Consider the following 17,847-nt stretch of genomic DNA (forward strand, 5'->3'; position numbering starts at 1 on the left):
TACACAACATGGAAAAATGTCCATATACATAAGTGTACTGCTATGTATAATTGATTTTATTTGAATGTACACACATGTGTAAATACACACATATATACACACATATATGTTGATAGAGAGTTAAAATATGTCTGGAAAGACAGACTACAAATTATTTACCTTGTTTACCACTATGATAAGGGATAAGGTGAATTTTAATGTTTTAATTTCAATATAACCAGTTTTTGGTTTTGTACATGTTGTACCTTTGTAATCTGAAAATACTTCACTAAAATTTAAAAACAAGTTGCTTAGTTATATGTGTAACAGTGTAAAATTTACAAAGATAGCTCTTTCCCTTAACCTCAAGCCATCTTGAATTTATGAGAAAATTTATGCAAATGTACGAGAAAAGAGGAAAGTACCGGTTTTCCAGCCAACAAGGCAAAGATCCGCAGTCTCTCGTCCTGGATGAAAGAGTTAGCCTGGAGCTGATGCCAATCCACCAGCTGCATGGTAAGCAGCTCCCGGATCGACTGGCTGCCCACCAACTGGGATAAAAGAAGGGCAAGACGATGATCACCTACAAGAGAAACAGAACTCTAGTGATCACTGAGGATTTACAGACTTGGGTATTATCTTATTTCTTCTAGCCCTCAGGAGGGAGAACTTGACACAGTGACTGCTTTCTGCAGTAGTAACAAAATACTGACCACCACCACACCATTTTCCGCCTGGGCAGAAAATATTCAGAGTACTTTAACCTAAATTACATAGACTGTACAGTATACAGAGTTCAATTATAGATCTACTATTACTTCTGTGACCCTTCATCTGTAAAATGGAGGAAAGTATCATCTGATTCAAAGGCTTACAGTGAAAACTGAGATGACATAATTGAAAACATGCCCAACTAGAATGGCACTGAGGAATGGCCAACTGAAAGCTAGAGGAAAAGCATATGTGTGTGGTATAAAAAGAATCGCTGAGTCTTTCACTCTCATAGGTCCAATAATCTTTTTTACTAAAAATTAAGTACAAAGGGCTGAGGCAATAAAACGATTCTAATTAACCAGAATGTGAGGGGATAGAAATTCTAGTTTATGAAAACTTCCAGTTAAGATGTAAGTTAAGAGAAAAATGCTTTGTTTCACCCCTTCTGACAAACCTGGTAAAGTCAACAATCTTTCTCCTTTCATTTGTACATATGAGTCAGTGCTTACATGTCTATATAAACTACCATTCTATCAGAAACTGAGGCTCTCATCTCAAAAGAGTTTCCTTCACAAACGAGAGGGGCCTGAAGGAAAAAAAATCATGCATCAGGAATACATTGGAAACGTGCCAGGCCAAGTGGTCTCTCTGTATATAGGTAATCAAGGCATGACTGGACTATGATTCAGGCAGTAAGTGCTGTAGCTCACTTGACCATGAGCTGCTAGTATTCTAGGTGAAAAATACTAAAAGGGAAAAAGAAAAGATTATTTCTGTGTATCTACAGAATCCCAAAGAGAGGATTTACTGGCCAGGATTTATAAATATTCTGGGTCACCAGAGATGGTCAAGTTCAAAGCTTGATATAATCCATTCATTTAGATCCTCTCTTTGCTTCCATCACACAACCAACCAATCAGCTTCTGCCCATCCCTGACTTTTCACATAGATTTTCCCATTGATGAGAACATATATGAATACGAAGCACGTAGCAGGATCCTAGGGTACTTCCTCAAGTCAATTTTAGTGTATGGTGCAAGGTAAGAATACAAATTAATCTTTTGCATGTGAATATCCAACTATCACAGCATTATCTATTGAAAAGACCATACTTTCCACATTTAAATCATCTTGGCACCTTTGTCAAAAATCAACTGAATCTAAGTGGAAGGGTTTTATATTCAAGTCTCACTTCTATTCTACTCTGTTGTTCTATGTTCATTCTTATACCAGTACCACATTGTCCTGGCTGCTGCAGCTTTATAGAAGTTTTGAAATTAGAAAAGTGTTGAGTTCTCTGATTTTGTTCTTCTTTTGAAAGACTGTTTAGGTCTTTTACATTTCCAAATAAGAATCAGCCTGTTAATTTTTGCAAAAATGCCAGTTGTGGATTTTGATAGAAAATGCACTGAATGTACAAATTAATTTGCAGATAACAGACATCTTAGCAACACTGAGGTTCCCAATCTACCAGTGGTTCTCAATCTGAGTGGTTCTGCTCTCCAGGGAACACCTGGCAATGTCTAGAGATATTTTTAGTTGTCACAACCAAGGGTAAAGTACTCTTATGGGTAGAGGGCAGGGATGCTGTTAGGTATCTTGAAATGCCCGGACAGCCTCCACAACAAAAAATTACCAAAAATTACCAGCCAAAAATGACAAGAGTGCTGAACCGAGATGTATTCCATAAATGCGGAATGTGTTTCCCCATTTATTTAGATCTTTATTTCCTCAGCAATGTTTTATAATTATAGTACAAGTCTCATTTTTGTTACATTTATTCCTTAAGTATTTTATTCTTTCTGATATTATTGTGAATGCAACTGTTTTTCTCACTTCATTTTTGGATTGCCTGTTGCTAATACATAGAAATAAACTGTATTTTGTATACTAATCTTGAATCCTGAGGTCATGCTGAACTAGTTTATTTAGTCCCATTACCTTTTCTGTGGATTACTTAGGACTGAACTATATACATACAGAATCATGCCATCTTTTAATAAAGACAGTTTCATCCCTTCCTTCCTCATATGTATGACTTTTTTGCTTCTTTTCCTTATGTGATTACACTGGCTACAATATTCACTACAATGTTGTACAGAAATGGTGTTCCCAATCTTAGGGTGAAATTGTTCAGTCTTTCAACATTAAGTATGATGTTAGCTATAGTTTTTTTGTACGTGTGCTTTGACATCTGGGTAATAATGTCATCATGGAATGAGTTGGAAAGTGCTCCCCTCTATTTGCTGAAAAGAGTTACAGAGGATTGATATGACTTCTTCTTCAAACACATGATAGTGTTCACCAGTGAAGACATCTGGATTAGCTTTTCTGAGTGAAGATTTTTAATTACTAATTCAACTTCTTTATTTGTTACAGATATATTTAGATTTTCTACTTTTTCTTGAATTAGTTTTGGTAATTTATATCTTCCTCGGAATTTGTCAATGTCACCTAAGTTGTTTAATTTGTTGACACAGAATTTCTCATAGTATTCCCTTTTCTGTAGGGTTAGTAGCATTTTTGTTTGTTTTTTATTTTCATTCCTATTTGTTGGTAATTTGTCTCCCTCCCCGCCCCCCCATGATCAGTGTAGTTAAAGGTTTGTAAACTTTCTTAATCTTCTCAAAGAACTAATTTTTGATGTTACTGATTACTGTTTTTTTCTTTTTATGTTGCCATTTTCATTGATTTCTGTTCTAATCTAGTATTTCCTCTCTTCTTCTACCTTTTGGTTTATTTCTTATTTTGCTGATTTCTTTTTTTTTTTTTTTTTTCAACGTTTATTTATTTTTGGGACAGAGAGAGACAGAGCATGAACGGGGGAGGGGAAGAGAGAGAGGGAGACACAGAATCGGAAACAGGCTCCAGGCTCTGAGCCATCAGCCCAGAGCCTGACGCGGGGCTCGAACTCACGGACCGCGAGATCGTGACCTGGCTGAAGTCGGACGCTTAACCGACTGCGCCACCCAGGCGCCCCAGCTGATTTCTTAAGGTAGAAGCTTAGGTTATTGATTTGAGGTCTTCTTGTTGGGTATATATCAGATAACATTGATAATGTTCACAAATTTTATGTTCTTGATATTGTTTAATTGTTCTATCAATTATTAAAAGTGGAGGTAGTAAAGCGAAAGTTTTTAGTAAGCTGAAAGGTACTGCCTTGTCAAAAGTTTAACCTTAAAGTAAGAAAAAAAAAAGGAGGAAAAAGTAGAGTTTATGAACAAATAAATCTAAGGACATGACTTCCGGCAGTCCTTAAGATCCTCTTCTGCTATACACATATGCATTGGTAAGCATAACTTTGTCTCTTTAATGATTCATAATCTTTTTAGCTTTATAGAAGGCCAATCCTAAAGACAAATTCTCTCTGTACAAAAATATATGAAGACAACAAAGGCACTGAGCTAAACATGTAGTGACAGTGGAATGCAACTGGCCATGTATATAAGTTCTTGATTCTAGCTTTTCCTATGATTTATTCCTTATAATCCCCAAACTGGCCAAGTCCCCCCCAGAATAAATCCAGTTGATGGCTCCAATTAGTTGGTTTCACGTAAGATAGGTTTCAGTAACAAAGTCTGATCAGAGATCTACTTATATTAAATTGAACTATGCCATCCTTTACTTTTACCAAGATTTGTGTCTGAAGTACTTGCTGAATGCCTCTCATTAGTGCAAGAGGAAAAGCAGAAATATATAATGGGAAGACCTTAAAAAAAAAAAAAAAAAAAAAAACCCAGAAATTAAATTTAATATTTACCTGAATGAAATAAAGTGAATTAATCCAAAATGCGTATGTTTCAAAAGTTCAGAGTACTGCTTATTGTGGGGAAGAAAAAGCCTAAATGTCAAAAAAAGGAGTTCCCTAACATCCATACATAAATGAATGCTGAGAAGCATTTGACTATAATGCCTATATTATAGGAGATGAAAAGAATACAGTGTGTGTATGTATGTGTATATTATATATAGCATATGTATATACTATAATGTGTATATATACACATATTATATGTGTGTGTGTGTGTGTGTGTGTATGTAGCGGGGTACCACCTTTGAAAAGTTTACATTCATATATGCTTTGTGTACACAAATTCTAATATACCTAATATATTACAAAGTAAATAGTCCAAGTACAAGCTGTATACTGAAATGTCTACTAAATGCTAAAGGATGCAGGTGATTTGTATTTATTGCTTTTTGCTTATCTGCATCTGTAAATCCATTTGTAGCATACAAAATTAAAATAACTTTAATTTCGTAACTTAATGTTTAAGGTTCTATAAAAAAAACTAGAAAACACAATCCCTATTCTTGAGGAACCAGCAATATTCCTGGGAAGTTTATTATTAATTCAGGTTAGAAGACAAAGGCAAATCTACAATTAAGGGGTAGGGACAGTGAGTAGCACAGACAGGGGTGCAGAGAGGGACCATATGCCCTACCTGACTGCTGGGCCAGAGAGCAGGCCTCACTGATCCTCTTGCCTGTGAGGTAGCTGAAGACAGCCTCCACAGGCTTGTCTTTTCGGGTTAAGGAGACTTCCTCCTCAATTTGAGGTGCGGCAGTATAGGATAGCCAGCGAGAGAAAGTTCTTCTTCGCTCCAGAATCTGAATGTATTCATTGGGTTCATCCAGCTGGCTGTCAGTCTCCTTCAAGTGGCCCCATAAGGCTTCACATAATGTCCATGCTAGGCTCCAGTGCTTCACAACTAAAGATGGGACAGGAAAATAATAATATGACATAAAGTCAAAGTAACTACAGAGAGGACATCACTCTAATGGTGGCATAAAAACACATAAATTAATAAATACCCCAAACAACCACTCAAGCTGATTTCCCTGAATCTGTTTCTGGCTCACTCTGCTGTGTTTTACAAGTCCCAGAGGTCTGTAGTGTAACTGCTTGTTCACTCCATGTTCCTGTCGTACTTGTTATAACATATGTAACTCTATGCTCTTTTAAACCAGTTCCTCTAGCTCAATTATGGCTAATATAATCTCAAATGACAGAGAAAAGTCCTGTAACTTGATTAAATTCTGTTTACAAAATGCTTTAAGAAATAAGTGCTGGGGTGCCTGGGTGGCTCAGTCAGTTCAGTGTCCAACTCTTGATTTCGGCTCTGGGCTGACCGTGGAGCTTACTTGAGATATTCTTTCTCTCTCGCTTTCTCCTTCTCTCCCTCCCTCACTCTGTCCCTCTCCCCTCTCCTCTGTCACTTGTGCTCTCTCTCTAAAATAAAGAAAAAAACATTTTTAAAAAATTTTTAACATTTATTTATTTTTGAGAGACAGAGAGAGCACAAGCAGGGGAGGACAGAGAGAGAGAGAGGGAGACACAGAATCCAAAGCAGGCTCCAGGCTCTGAGCTGTCAGCACAGAGCCCGACGCGAACTCAAACTCACAGACTGTGAGATCATGACCTGAGCTGAAGTCAGCCACTTAACCAACTGTGCTGCCCAGGCACCCCAAGAAAAAAAATTTTTTATTAAAAAATATGAAGTGCTCTAAAAACTTGTGAGAGCGTATTCTCTCCTGTAAGAGGCACAGCCTAACATTTACAGAGCCTAAAATGACACTATTCGAAAACACTTAAGAGTAAAGCCAACTCTGAACTTCACTATCCACAGTGGTTATCATCTTCATTTTACAGATGAGGAAATTGAAGTAACTTGCTCAAAGTTATAGGCAAAATGTAGTAGAGCCAAGATTTGAACCCAAGTAATAAATCCAGCTCTGTACTCTTAACTACTATTCATATTGCTCCTCAAGAAGGAAAACAAGACGGAAGCACTGTTTACCACTAAGCCAAATACAAGTATGCACTGGGAAGATGTCTCACATGTTTGAAATGATGATGAGACAACTGAAGCAAACACAAAGAAATTAACATACACAATTCTCAGAATTTGTGGCATATGACAGTCTAAAATAGTTGCCATTTTTCAACATTTTTACATGTTGAAATGTTATCAAACATGTAATTAAGTATAATTTTTCTACTATTTGAAATAGTAGGTTCCCAAATTAGAAAAGCCTGTTATCAAAGTATTGGTTTAGAAAACCATGGTCACAATAGTTATAGAAAAGAGAGGTTAAGAGGGAATTTATGAACACTAAAATTGTTGGGAAGAACAAAAGGGACTTAAGCTGGACATGGAAGAATGGGTAGAAATTAGAAAAGCAAGAAGGAAGGGCACCTGGGTGGCTCAGTTAAACGTCTGACTCTTGACCTTGGCTCAGGTCATGATCTTGTGGTTTGTGGGGTCAATCCCCACGTCAGGCTCTGTGCTGGCAGCGCAGAGCCTGCTTGGGATTTTCTCTTTGACCCTCCCCTGCTGGCATGCACTGTGCTCTCTCTCTCTCAAAATAAACAAATACACTTAAAAAAAAAAAAAAAAAAAAGAAAGAAAGAAGGAATGGCTTTCTCTCCCTATGTTCTCAGAATGGAGAAAGGAATGGAATTTCAAAAATCCAAAGAATTTGGCTGCAGTTCCTGTGAACAAGGACTCATATATTAAAAAGCAGAAGAGTAACTGTAAAAAATGTTATCATTTCTTCTTCCTTGGGATTTTGCTCTTTGCAACTCAACTACACACAAGTGTGAGCTCAGGCATCCGCCCACTACATTGGCATAAGGAAATCTGTCCTCCTATGAACACATGCTTCTACTCCAGTTCCTGAAACATCAAAGGTTAGATAGACATAGTCCATACTCACTTTGTGCTTCCAAAAAGTCTCCAGATGCTTTCTTAACCCAATTTGCATAGTCATGAATGACAGCAACTCCTGGATTAGGGACAATGAGAGGACACAGCTCATCTACATGGACAGTGCTGTGCTTTAATTTGAGCTCCAGAGGTATTTGGTATAACTGCAGGTCTTCATCTGGCTTTTGTCTCAAACTGAGTTTTTCTAAACGAACTTTGAATGGAGACTCTGTTAGGCTACAAGAGCAAATGACAAGACAGAAAATGAAGATAAGACAGATGCTAGAATTTTCCTACAAATAAACCTTTATTTTTATGATTCAAAGAGAATGCAAAACATTCACCTGTGATTTTAAAGTAACTGTGTTCCCTAATGTCAAACTATAATGAACTTATCTGCTGTAGAATGAGTAAACAAATTATCTGGCCCATGCATTCAGAATCCAAAGGCTTCTTAAGGCCAGGTTGTAACAAGCATGGGAATCAATGCAGTTAGACTTTGAGCTGGCTTCAACATGTATCTACCTATTATGAAATCCAAGGACCAAAAGCCATTGTTGGGACACTGATTTCTCAAATTATACACAGTGAGGGATCAAAAGTTGTGAGGCTAAGGTTATAGATACTGTAAAACTGACTCTAAATTAAGATGAGCATATAATCAATCTCACCTTGATCCCATTTTAAGATTGATATTAATAACTTTCAAAACATGACATCATGTATAACCTAGATTAGGATCAACATTACTAATTGTGAGGTTCAAGAGAGCTATTGTTTTGTATTTCTTCAAAGTTAACTTTAAATACCAAGCATTATAGGTGATCACAGTCATTTAATCTGTAGTAAAGACAGCACAATTTGTTATAAAGAGTAAACAGGAAAATGTTACATATTTTGCACAAAACAACTGTATGCATATTGGTTAATAACTACCAGAACTGTGTATACATATGTATGTATGTATGTGTATAGATTATATATGTGTGTGTGCACGTATGTATGTGTATAGATTATATATGTGTATATGTATACTCAACACATATATAAAGTATACAGAACTAGAAGTACACACACATAAACGTTAATAGTGGGGATTATGTAGTAATAACATAGCATACATAGATACCAGATGTCTTTTTTTAAGTAAGCTCTATGCCCAATGTGGGGCTTCAACTCATGAAGCCGAGATCAAGAGCTGTATGCTCTACTGACTGAGCCAGCCAGATGCCTCTATCAGATGTCATCTTATTTCCAGATACTTATGTATGAATTATACCCAGTTTATACATTCACCTTACCAGGTCCAAGATATGGGAAATGTGCTTAGTTGAGAAAATACCCCATACATATATATATTATATATATTATATATAATATATATATAATATGTATTACATATAATATATATAATATATATACACATATTACATATGTATATATATAAATCACAAATATCTAAGTGAGAAAATAGGAAAAAATGACTAATGCAATAAAAAGAATAAAACCCAAGGAATGCTGCAGCATCAGCTTTGGGTCTGTTAAATTTCCAATTAAAGTTTAACCACTAAGTATTATACTCTTCATACCTTGATGTTACAAATGGAGTTATCTTATTAATCAGTTTGGTTTTTAATTATACAAAGATCTTCTGCTATCTAAAACTGTACTAAAAACAGGGGTACCTGGGTGGCTCAGTCAGTTGAGCATCCAACTTTGGCTCAGGTCATGATCTCATGGTTTGTGAGTTTGAGCCCCGCATTGGGCTTACTGCTGTCAGCCCAAAGCCCACTTTGGATCTTTTGTCCCCTTTCTCTCTGCTCCCTGCCCTCCATGTGCTCTCTCAAAAATAAACAAACATTAAAAAAAAATAAATTAAAAAAAAACTGTACTAAGAGCATATCTAGAAAGATCACCAAGGTCTAGAGACTTTGGGTCTTCTGATAATGAAAAATTTTTTCTCACCTACCAAGTTGCTTTTCTCAAAAACCATAAAGAAAATGTGACTCACGATTTAACAGCTACTGGATTAGGCAGGAATCCATATTCCATAGAATCGGCATTTTGATGATTTTCCAGTTCATGACAGCCACTCAGCTGTTCTCCACTATTAGCAAGAGTCCAGTTGGGGCCCCAACCAACTCGAAATGAGCGTCCCATAAACAGAGCCATATCCATCAAGAGTTTCCCCTTGCCATAGGTGACAGACTTTTCAAGAGGGACTAGGCCTGGTTGTCTACGTGTACCCACGGTTTTCAACTGAACTTCAGGGGCTGGGCTGGGCACCGTAAACACAGAGGTGAGGGGTGGAGGGACAGACCAAGGGCATGTGGATGGAATATTCATCAAAGACGATGCTCTGGGGGTGCGACATTCTTGTACAGAGGCACTTGGTGAAAGAAAAGCTCCACTAGTAAACTTTGATTGTAGTAACCCACCAACTGAAATAGGGGGAAAAAAAAAACTATTAGAAAATACAGTCTCTATTGCTTCTTGAACAGCAATCATCAGTGAGGCTGAAATTACAGTTTTTCCAAACCAATTAAATCAGATATAGATGACAAGAGGCAAGTCATAATCTGTGGAATACTGTTTCACCAGGAAACCAAGGCAGGAATTTGTGATGATGATGCCACAACAATATTAACATTAATAACAAACACTATCACTACTACTTAAAAAAAAAAAAAATTAACACTTATTTTGTGAAAGACTCTGTATAAGTCATTTGTATACACAGTTTCATTTCACCCTTCAATAACTTCATACAAACAACACTATTATCCCATTTTATAGGTAGGAAAACTGGGCTTTGAAAAGTGATTAGTCCAAATCCACAAAGCTACTAATGGCAGGATTGAGAGATAAGCCAGGTCTGACATCAATGGTCATGCCCTTTTCAGAATGCCAAATGTAAACATTTCTTAGTCCAAAGAAAAAGCTTAATAAGATAAAAATACAAATTGCTACCACTCCAATGCTCATGCTAGACTCCATGAAACAAAAACCCATGGAGGTACCTTGTGCCTTTCAGAAGGACAGTTCTTATTACTATTATATTGCCTGTTTTCTAAGAGGTAGAGGTAGTTATTGAAGTACAAGTGCCCATTAGAGAAAAGGTTGTTATGTTTAATTGCTTTATTAGTTAACATATTTTTAAAACGGGTTATTAAGGGCACTTGAAAGAAGTGAAAAATAAAGTTTTTAAGGCAATATAAACAAATCTCTTCCTAGTAGTTCCTCTGGCTTTTAAAACATTTTGAGATTACATGTGCTTATGTCCTTTGTTCATATTGATACTCTTACTTCCAATCCCACAAGAAGGAAAAAAGGGAAAGCTTTAAAATCAAGTATCACTTTCCTAGGTATTTGGCAAGGTTTAGGAAAAAGTAGAAATCTGACCAGTTTTATGCATTGTAAGAAGCAACATTTGCCCCCAGGAGGCAATAAAATAAGGACAGTATGAGGACTGCACAAAATTGGACAGTGCAGGACAACTTGCTCATTCTTCTAAGATGTGATAAAAATTAGGAAATCTGATCGAGTCCACATTCATAAGCAAATAAAAACATAACCTAAACAAAACACAAATGCTTTGTTCTCCATACAACTTCTACATCTGCAACAATAAAGCACATTACGGTTTTTAAAAACTGGCCCCACCTAACATATTTAGAAGAGTACATTTCCTCTTGGCATCCTTATGTCATATGCCTTTAGGGGGATATTTGCTAGAGAAGTTGACTCAGCTTAGAAGAAGATATGTGAAAAGCAGGACTTTACAGCTTTCTTGTAAAATAGCATCACTTACAGTACCTAAAGAACGGGATTTTGACGAGTGGGATGCTGAAATGGGGAGTCTGGGAGAACAGATTTCTTGAGAAGTATCTGTTTTAGAAGGAAGGTGACTGAAGCGTTGATCCATGACCGTATCTACATCTTCTTCATCAGCAAGCAATGATGCTTTCATGATCTAAAAAGGCAATATCTATAGAATGAATGTGTTCCCTGGAATCCAAAGGCCATAAAAGAAAAATGTAGTTTACAACAACCAGTAAATTGCTCTGCCTGAAGGCTGTGTCCAGAGCTACTATAATATCGGTGTGGCTGCATGTGCCTGAGGAATTTAAGTTATAGAACATTCCTCTTATATCTAGAGTCCCACCAAAGTCTGGCACACAGCAATTGCTCACCTGTTTACAGGATGATTAACTTTGAAAATAAGACAAAGGCTAAACTTATAACATGCCAAAAGGCATAGGCAAAAGAAATTGAGACAGAGTTTAAAGAAACCTGTTATCTACTAGGCTATTAAAACTTTTATGGAGCACTTTTGAGAGCCTCAAAACCACCCTACAGAGAAAAATCTGTGCTCACAGATGTTAAATGACTCGCCTAAAGTCACATAGTAATAGTTATAGAACTCGGATTAGAATCCACGTGTTCTGAATCTCAATATAGCTTTCCCTCCCAGAACGGAAAAATGAGGCCCAAATATGGACCATATTCTGGTTTTTCTTCATTCCAATGACCACTCAATGCTCTTCAGTAAATAATCAAGGAAGAGGCCTGATTAGATGCAAGGGAGATAAACATTAGTTTGGCTTCCTGTTGTAGTAAGGGTGGGTTAGGACTTCACCTGTAAGACATGTGGATTAATTCCCAGTGAAGATGCAATGTGTGTTGAGGCAGACACAGGTTCCTGATCCTCAGGCACGCACTCTTCTAACATGGAATCCAAAACTGGCTCCTGGGTGATATCTACCATGTCACTGTCCAGTTCCACAACCCTCCCTAACTGCTCCACCTCTGGGCTCTGGCTCTGTAGACAGCAGAAAGATCAGGGAAGCAGCATTAAATTATACCAAATAGACACAGAGCTTCTATAGTTATTCAGAATATGATATTGTAATACTAGATTCTGTCCATTCTAAGACAGTGTGAGGTAACATATTTGCTAAAGAGGATTTAGGAATAATTACCCCAAATCCCCCTATACGTACTTGAGATCCAAATATGGATACATGAAATCACCCTTTTGTAATATGTTAAGGTCTGGTGTCTGGAACGTAAGCCCCATACTGAACAAATGGTGGTCTTCAGACAAAGATTATGCCTTACCTGATACAGCTAACAAATATAATTTTCTGATATACACAGGGTGACCCTGCCCTCACATTGCCTTGTAGCCAGAAGCCATTGGGAAAAGAGAATAAAAGGTACAAATATCAAAGTCTCAAGTAATTTTCCATTTTTTTTATCTTTTCTATGACTAAATCCTAAAGGTTAGCTGGAATCTACATATGCAGTACCATGTAACATATGAGGAATGTCTACCCTAATTTCCCAAAAGGAAAAAACAAAGTAATATTAGAAACATTTTTTTTTTTTTTTTAAAGTAGGCTCCACACCAGGGCGCCTGGGTGGCTCAGTTGGTTAAGTGTCTGACTTCAGCTCAGGTCATGATCTCATAGTTTTTGAGTTAGAGCCCTGCAATGGGCTCTGTGCTGACAGCTCAGAGCCTGGAGTTTGCTTCAGATTCTGTATCTCCCTCTCTCTCTGCCTCTCCCTTGTTTGCACTGTGTCTCGGGCTATTTCTCAAAAATAAACAAACATTAAAAAAAATTTTTTTTAAATAAAGTAGGCTCCACACCCAACGTGGGGCTTGAACTCACAACCCTGAGATCAAAAGTTCCACGCTCTACCAACTGAGCCAGCCAGGTAGCCTCTTAGAAACAATTTTAATTTAGGAATAATTCCTTTATGTTCAAGTTCCAAGAGTTATATTTACATTTATTAAGGAGTTTTCAAGATATACCCATGACTAACAGTTTATGATTTGAAAAGGTAAATAACTCATCAACCTGAAGCCCACTGTAAAATAACCATTTCAGTACAAATTAAGTATGTCCTGAATTTGCATATTACCTGGTAAAATGGTGACAAGTGGCTAAGCCAACTTACGAAACATTCTCAAAATCAAAAAGTTTTACCACTTATTTTTCTTATCATGGTATCATTTATAGATTATTAATCTTCCAAAATTTTTGGCTTATCTTCCTAAGTGGCCTATTTCGTGCTAACCCTCAAATAGATGCTAATGTGTAAAAGGTAGTTTAAAAAAATAATTTCATGGGGCACTTGGGTCAATTGTGTGTCTGATTCTTGATTTCGGATTGGGTCATGGTCTCACGGTTTGTGGGACTGAGCCCCATGTCAGGCTCTGTGCTAGGAGCACAGAGCCTGCTTGGGATTCTGTCTCTCTGCCCCTTCCCTGCTCGTGCTCTCTCTCAAAATAAATCAATAGACATTAAAAGTAAATAAATAATTTCTTGATTACTTTGAACAAAGAAACAATCATTAGTGTAACTTTTTCAACTTTATTTTTAATGGTCTATTAGCTATTCCCTTGCATTCCTTTAACACTTATCCTTACTGAAAGAATGACTGCTCTCATTTATAAGTGTAGAAAAACTGAACTGTTGGATGCATAGGGAATTGCAACTGAAGATATGAACATTCCCAAAGGACAGCTCTAAGAAAACTAGATAAGGATGAAAGGCAAAAATGATACTCTTTTTTACCTACTGTAGAGGCTAAAGGCAAGTGCGACTACCTTTATGCTCTACAATTCTGGAAAAAAATAAAATAAAAAGTAGCCCTGGTCACAATGCTCCCATTTTATTTACAAGAATTATGGGAACACTCTAACTCCAAAGGCTCCCTAGTATATTAGAGTTTTTAACCAATTCACTTTAGGAAGCTATTAAACTACTCCATATCCTGTGTGTCAACCTATCAGTTAGAATACCCTCCCACTGTTGGGTTCCCATTACATTCTGTCTAAACCTGTTTTTTATGATCTATCATGATATACTATAAATTCTTGCATATGGGATGTCTGTCCCACCATATTGTCAAGGCTTGAAAACAGAGATTACGGCCTACTGTTTTCTGTATCTATCACCAAGCACATTTTAAATTCAACATTCATCATTTTGTCAAATCTACTGCCTAGTGTAGTGCCTGGCATACAGCAGAAAGGGCAGTTAATAACCATGAAAGAACAAGGAGTGAGGATGGGTGGGAGAAAAGGAAAAAAGGAGAGAATGGTTTCAACTTACACTACTCAACGAAGAAATAACAGCAGCAAGAGATGTTCACTTAGAACACTTTAAGGCAAAACGAAGGTATTTCATCAAGTAACTCAAATGGAGACCTAGGGGACCCAGCATATTTTTCAGAAGTATGCTAAGTAAGGATCAAGGTTTTATTTGCTCCACTCTCATGCATAGACTTTAAAGCTCTGAGGCATTGTGTAATAAGTAAGGGAGAAGTGAATTACTAGAAACTAAGAGGAGCTGGGAAGCTCTTAGAACCATTAGTGAATGTTGTTAAAGTGTATCTAAGCAACTGCGGTAAAAGATGCCTGTGTACTTATTTTCTGATCGATCTTGGGAGATCAGGTGCTTCTTCAAAATCAGTCCTGGAAAGAAAAGTAGACTAATAATAATAATAATAATAATAATAATAATAATAATAAAGATGGCTCAGAAGAAATTGAGGAAGTTAAAAAAAAAATAGGGAGTCCTTGTGAGATCTATGGAAAAGAAAGGCAAATATTGGGAAAAGCAGCTAAATGGAATATTCCTTTCATATACTGTAATCTCTTGAAAGTAGATCTTATTTATGTCTAAATACCAGCACAGTACATTATAAATCCTAAGTACACAGATAATTTCTGTAAAATAACTGTCTTTTTAGATACATGGAAGGTGAGATTTCATCACTGAAACCTTCAGGGATTTTAGAAACCTCCACTTTCCACCTCAAGAGAATCTTTCTCATACAAACAAAGCTGCCAATACCCTAAAGATAAAACATGTCTTAATCCAGTAGATAAAGTAATTCAAGTAGGTAAAGTAAATCATGACACCTTTTATTCAACAAAGGGTAAACAACCAATCCATGGTCAAACAGGTATTTAAATAATTCATACTGTCCTCGCCAAATAGTTTAATATAGTATACCTATTACCATTGCCAGCTTCCAAAATAGCTTTTATTTTTTTTAATGTTTTTTTAATTTATTTTTGAGAGAGAGACAGAGAGAATGGGAGACACAGAATCTGAAGTAGGCTCCAGGCTCTGAACTGTCAGCACAGAGCCCAACATGGGGCTCAAACCCATGAACAGTGAGATCATGACCTGAGCCAAAGTCAAATGTTTAACCAACTGAGCCACCCAGGCGCCCCCAGAATAACTTGTTTTCTAACTGCAAAGAATGTTTTATATTCATTTGGCTGGAAAATCAGCCTTGTCACCATTATTGTGTTCTCAGGAAAGATTCCATGTCGTGGTTTCAAGGGCCCACCAAAATAAGTGTGTATGTTTCTACACGTACATTCAGGGATATTACAATTAAATATAAGACATGACAATATTAATATCTGAAGCAAAAAGACTTCTGGTATACAATTATTTTATGTATATATATATCATATATTATATAAAAATATAAAATGGATAATCACATATACATTTACTTAGTGGATAAATATAGACAGCTGCCACTTTACTTTTAAAAAGTATACACAAGAAAGGGGCACCTGGGTGGTTTAGTGGGTTAAGCGTCTGACTCTTGATTTCAGCTCAGGTCATGATCTCACAGTTGTGAGATCAAGCCCTGCGTCAGGCTCTGTGCTGAGCGTGGAGCCTGGTTAAGATTCTCTCCATCCCTCTCCCTTTGCCTCTCCCCTACTTGGCACGTGGGTGCTCTCTCTCCCAAAATAAAATTGACTAATTTTAAAAAGTATACACAAGATGAAATGTTAATTTTCTTCTAAATCCTAATCACTTTTTCCCTTGAAAAAAATTCCTAACTCATTTGAAGGTACTCACTGAATGAACAATGCTAAGTTTCTGAGCAAGTCAACTACTCAGTGTTGATACTGAACACAAGTTACAGTTCAGTATGAGGTGGAGGTAAAAAGCTATAGGTAAAATCTCTCTCCCTGAGTGCTATCTGAGGTCTTTACACAAATGGTTCTGAAGCCTCGATGCATATTTCAATCACCTGGGGGAAACCATTTAAAACACAAATATGCCTGAGCCCCATGCCTATCTATGGAATCAAAGGTCACCAAAGGAGTGATCCAGTCAGCTGAAAACTAAATCTCAGATCAGCATTTTGGAAATAATGTTCTAACTACCAAATGTTTCTGCAACTGCCCTAATTTATCTGTGTGATGAAGGTTTTTATGCCAACACTTTCTGTAACTTCAAAGGCACAGAAGAGACTACATGAAGATTTAGTTACTTTAATGTTTTCTGGTTGCTTTGATTTACCTATTTAGAAGCAAATCAAAGCTTTAAGAACAAACTACAAAGACACGAATGATATTATACACGAGGCAGTGGGATAAAGTGACCATTAAACAAAAATGTAAATCTTCCTAATACCCAAAAAACCCCTAACCCCCAATTCTGAGAACCTGAAATTGTACACAGGAGGAAAAAAAACTGCTATGGCAGACTGGAGGTGGAGGAACACCATGTCCCTGAAATCAAGCTGCCCAGGGGGCCAGGTGACACTGTGTAGAGAATCATCTTGACACTAGGATGAAAAGACAGTGCAGTCTGTTCCCAGTTCGTCCAGATGGCTCAAGTGTTTTCCTCGTGCCCAGTAAGATGTAGGTCTTGGTGCAAATTACTAAAAGCTATGCAACCACTACCATTTCCTACCTATCTCACTGGGCAATACGAAGGAAGTCCTTCATTACTGTTCCAATACGTTAGCCTAATATCTAAACAGCTCTACCCACTATTCCCATTTCTGTTTTCGCCATCCAAAGACCACCCACTTCTCTTCAATCAAAGGAGATATCTGAAACAGATCCCATTCACTGTATTCTCTTTGCCCATTTTGATCCTTATGAAGTTTCTTTTTCCTACAACCTGGTTCTTGTGAAATTATATGGTACTCAGTTTCTTAAAAATTCTCACCTATGAAAGTGTCATCATAGAAATGTATAGTTTTCTCTTACTATTTGTATTCTGGAAATTAAACAGCCTAAAAATCACTGGTTGTCAAGACACATTACGTAAATTTGCTCTATCCACGGATGAAGTTTTTTTTTCTCAGCTGCATCTTTAGGATCTTAACAATTACTTTTATTAGCAGAAAAGAAGGCTACCTGACTCTTATTCTAGAAATACATATAATGTAAGATGAAAAAACACTTTGGAATGAAAGAGATTATACAAAGCATATGATTCAGAAAAAATGAACATGGAAAACTGGAAAACCAAGTCCATTTACAGCATTTCTTTAGTTCAGAAGAGATTTCTTAGGGGTTTTATGCTACAAAGATTATAAATATAAAAGTCAATATATTTCCCATTTCCCACTTTTATCATACCCTCCCCCTCACCTTGTACGCGCA

The 17,847-nt window shown here is 36.9% G+C and overlaps 1 protein-coding gene and 1 non-coding gene across 11 annotated transcripts in view; both read right to left on the minus strand.

Annotated features, from left to right (window-relative positions):
* Positions 1-17,847, minus strand: part of NUP98 (nucleoporin 98 and 96 precursor) — a 116,666-nt gene that overhangs the window by 22,893 nt on the left and 75,926 nt on the right. For all 10 annotated transcript variants that reach the window (XM_045484200.1, XM_045484196.1, XM_045484199.1 and 7 more), the window contains 6 exons: positions 12,043-12,225; positions 11,220-11,376; positions 9,415-9,844; positions 7,414-7,640; positions 5,139-5,405; positions 405-562 (listed from right to left, as the gene is read on the minus strand). In XM_045484200.1, coding sequence (XP_045340156.1) covers positions 405-562; positions 5,139-5,405; positions 7,414-7,640; positions 9,415-9,844; positions 11,220-11,376; positions 12,043-12,225 — 1,422 coding nt within the window. The remainder of the gene's footprint in view (positions 1-404; positions 563-5,138; positions 5,406-7,413; positions 7,641-9,414; positions 9,845-11,219; positions 11,377-12,042; positions 12,226-17,847) is intronic.
* TRNAK-UUU lies at positions 13,054-13,126 on the minus strand. The gene has a single exon. It is a non-coding gene; the product is annotated as a tRNA-Lys (tRNA).

The sequence above is a fragment of the Leopardus geoffroyi genome, chromosome D1 (assembly GCF_018350155.1).
Source record: "Leopardus geoffroyi isolate Oge1 chromosome D1, O.geoffroyi_Oge1_pat1.0, whole genome shotgun sequence".
Classification (NCBI taxonomy): Eukaryota; Metazoa; Chordata; class Mammalia; order Carnivora; family Felidae; genus Leopardus; species Leopardus geoffroyi.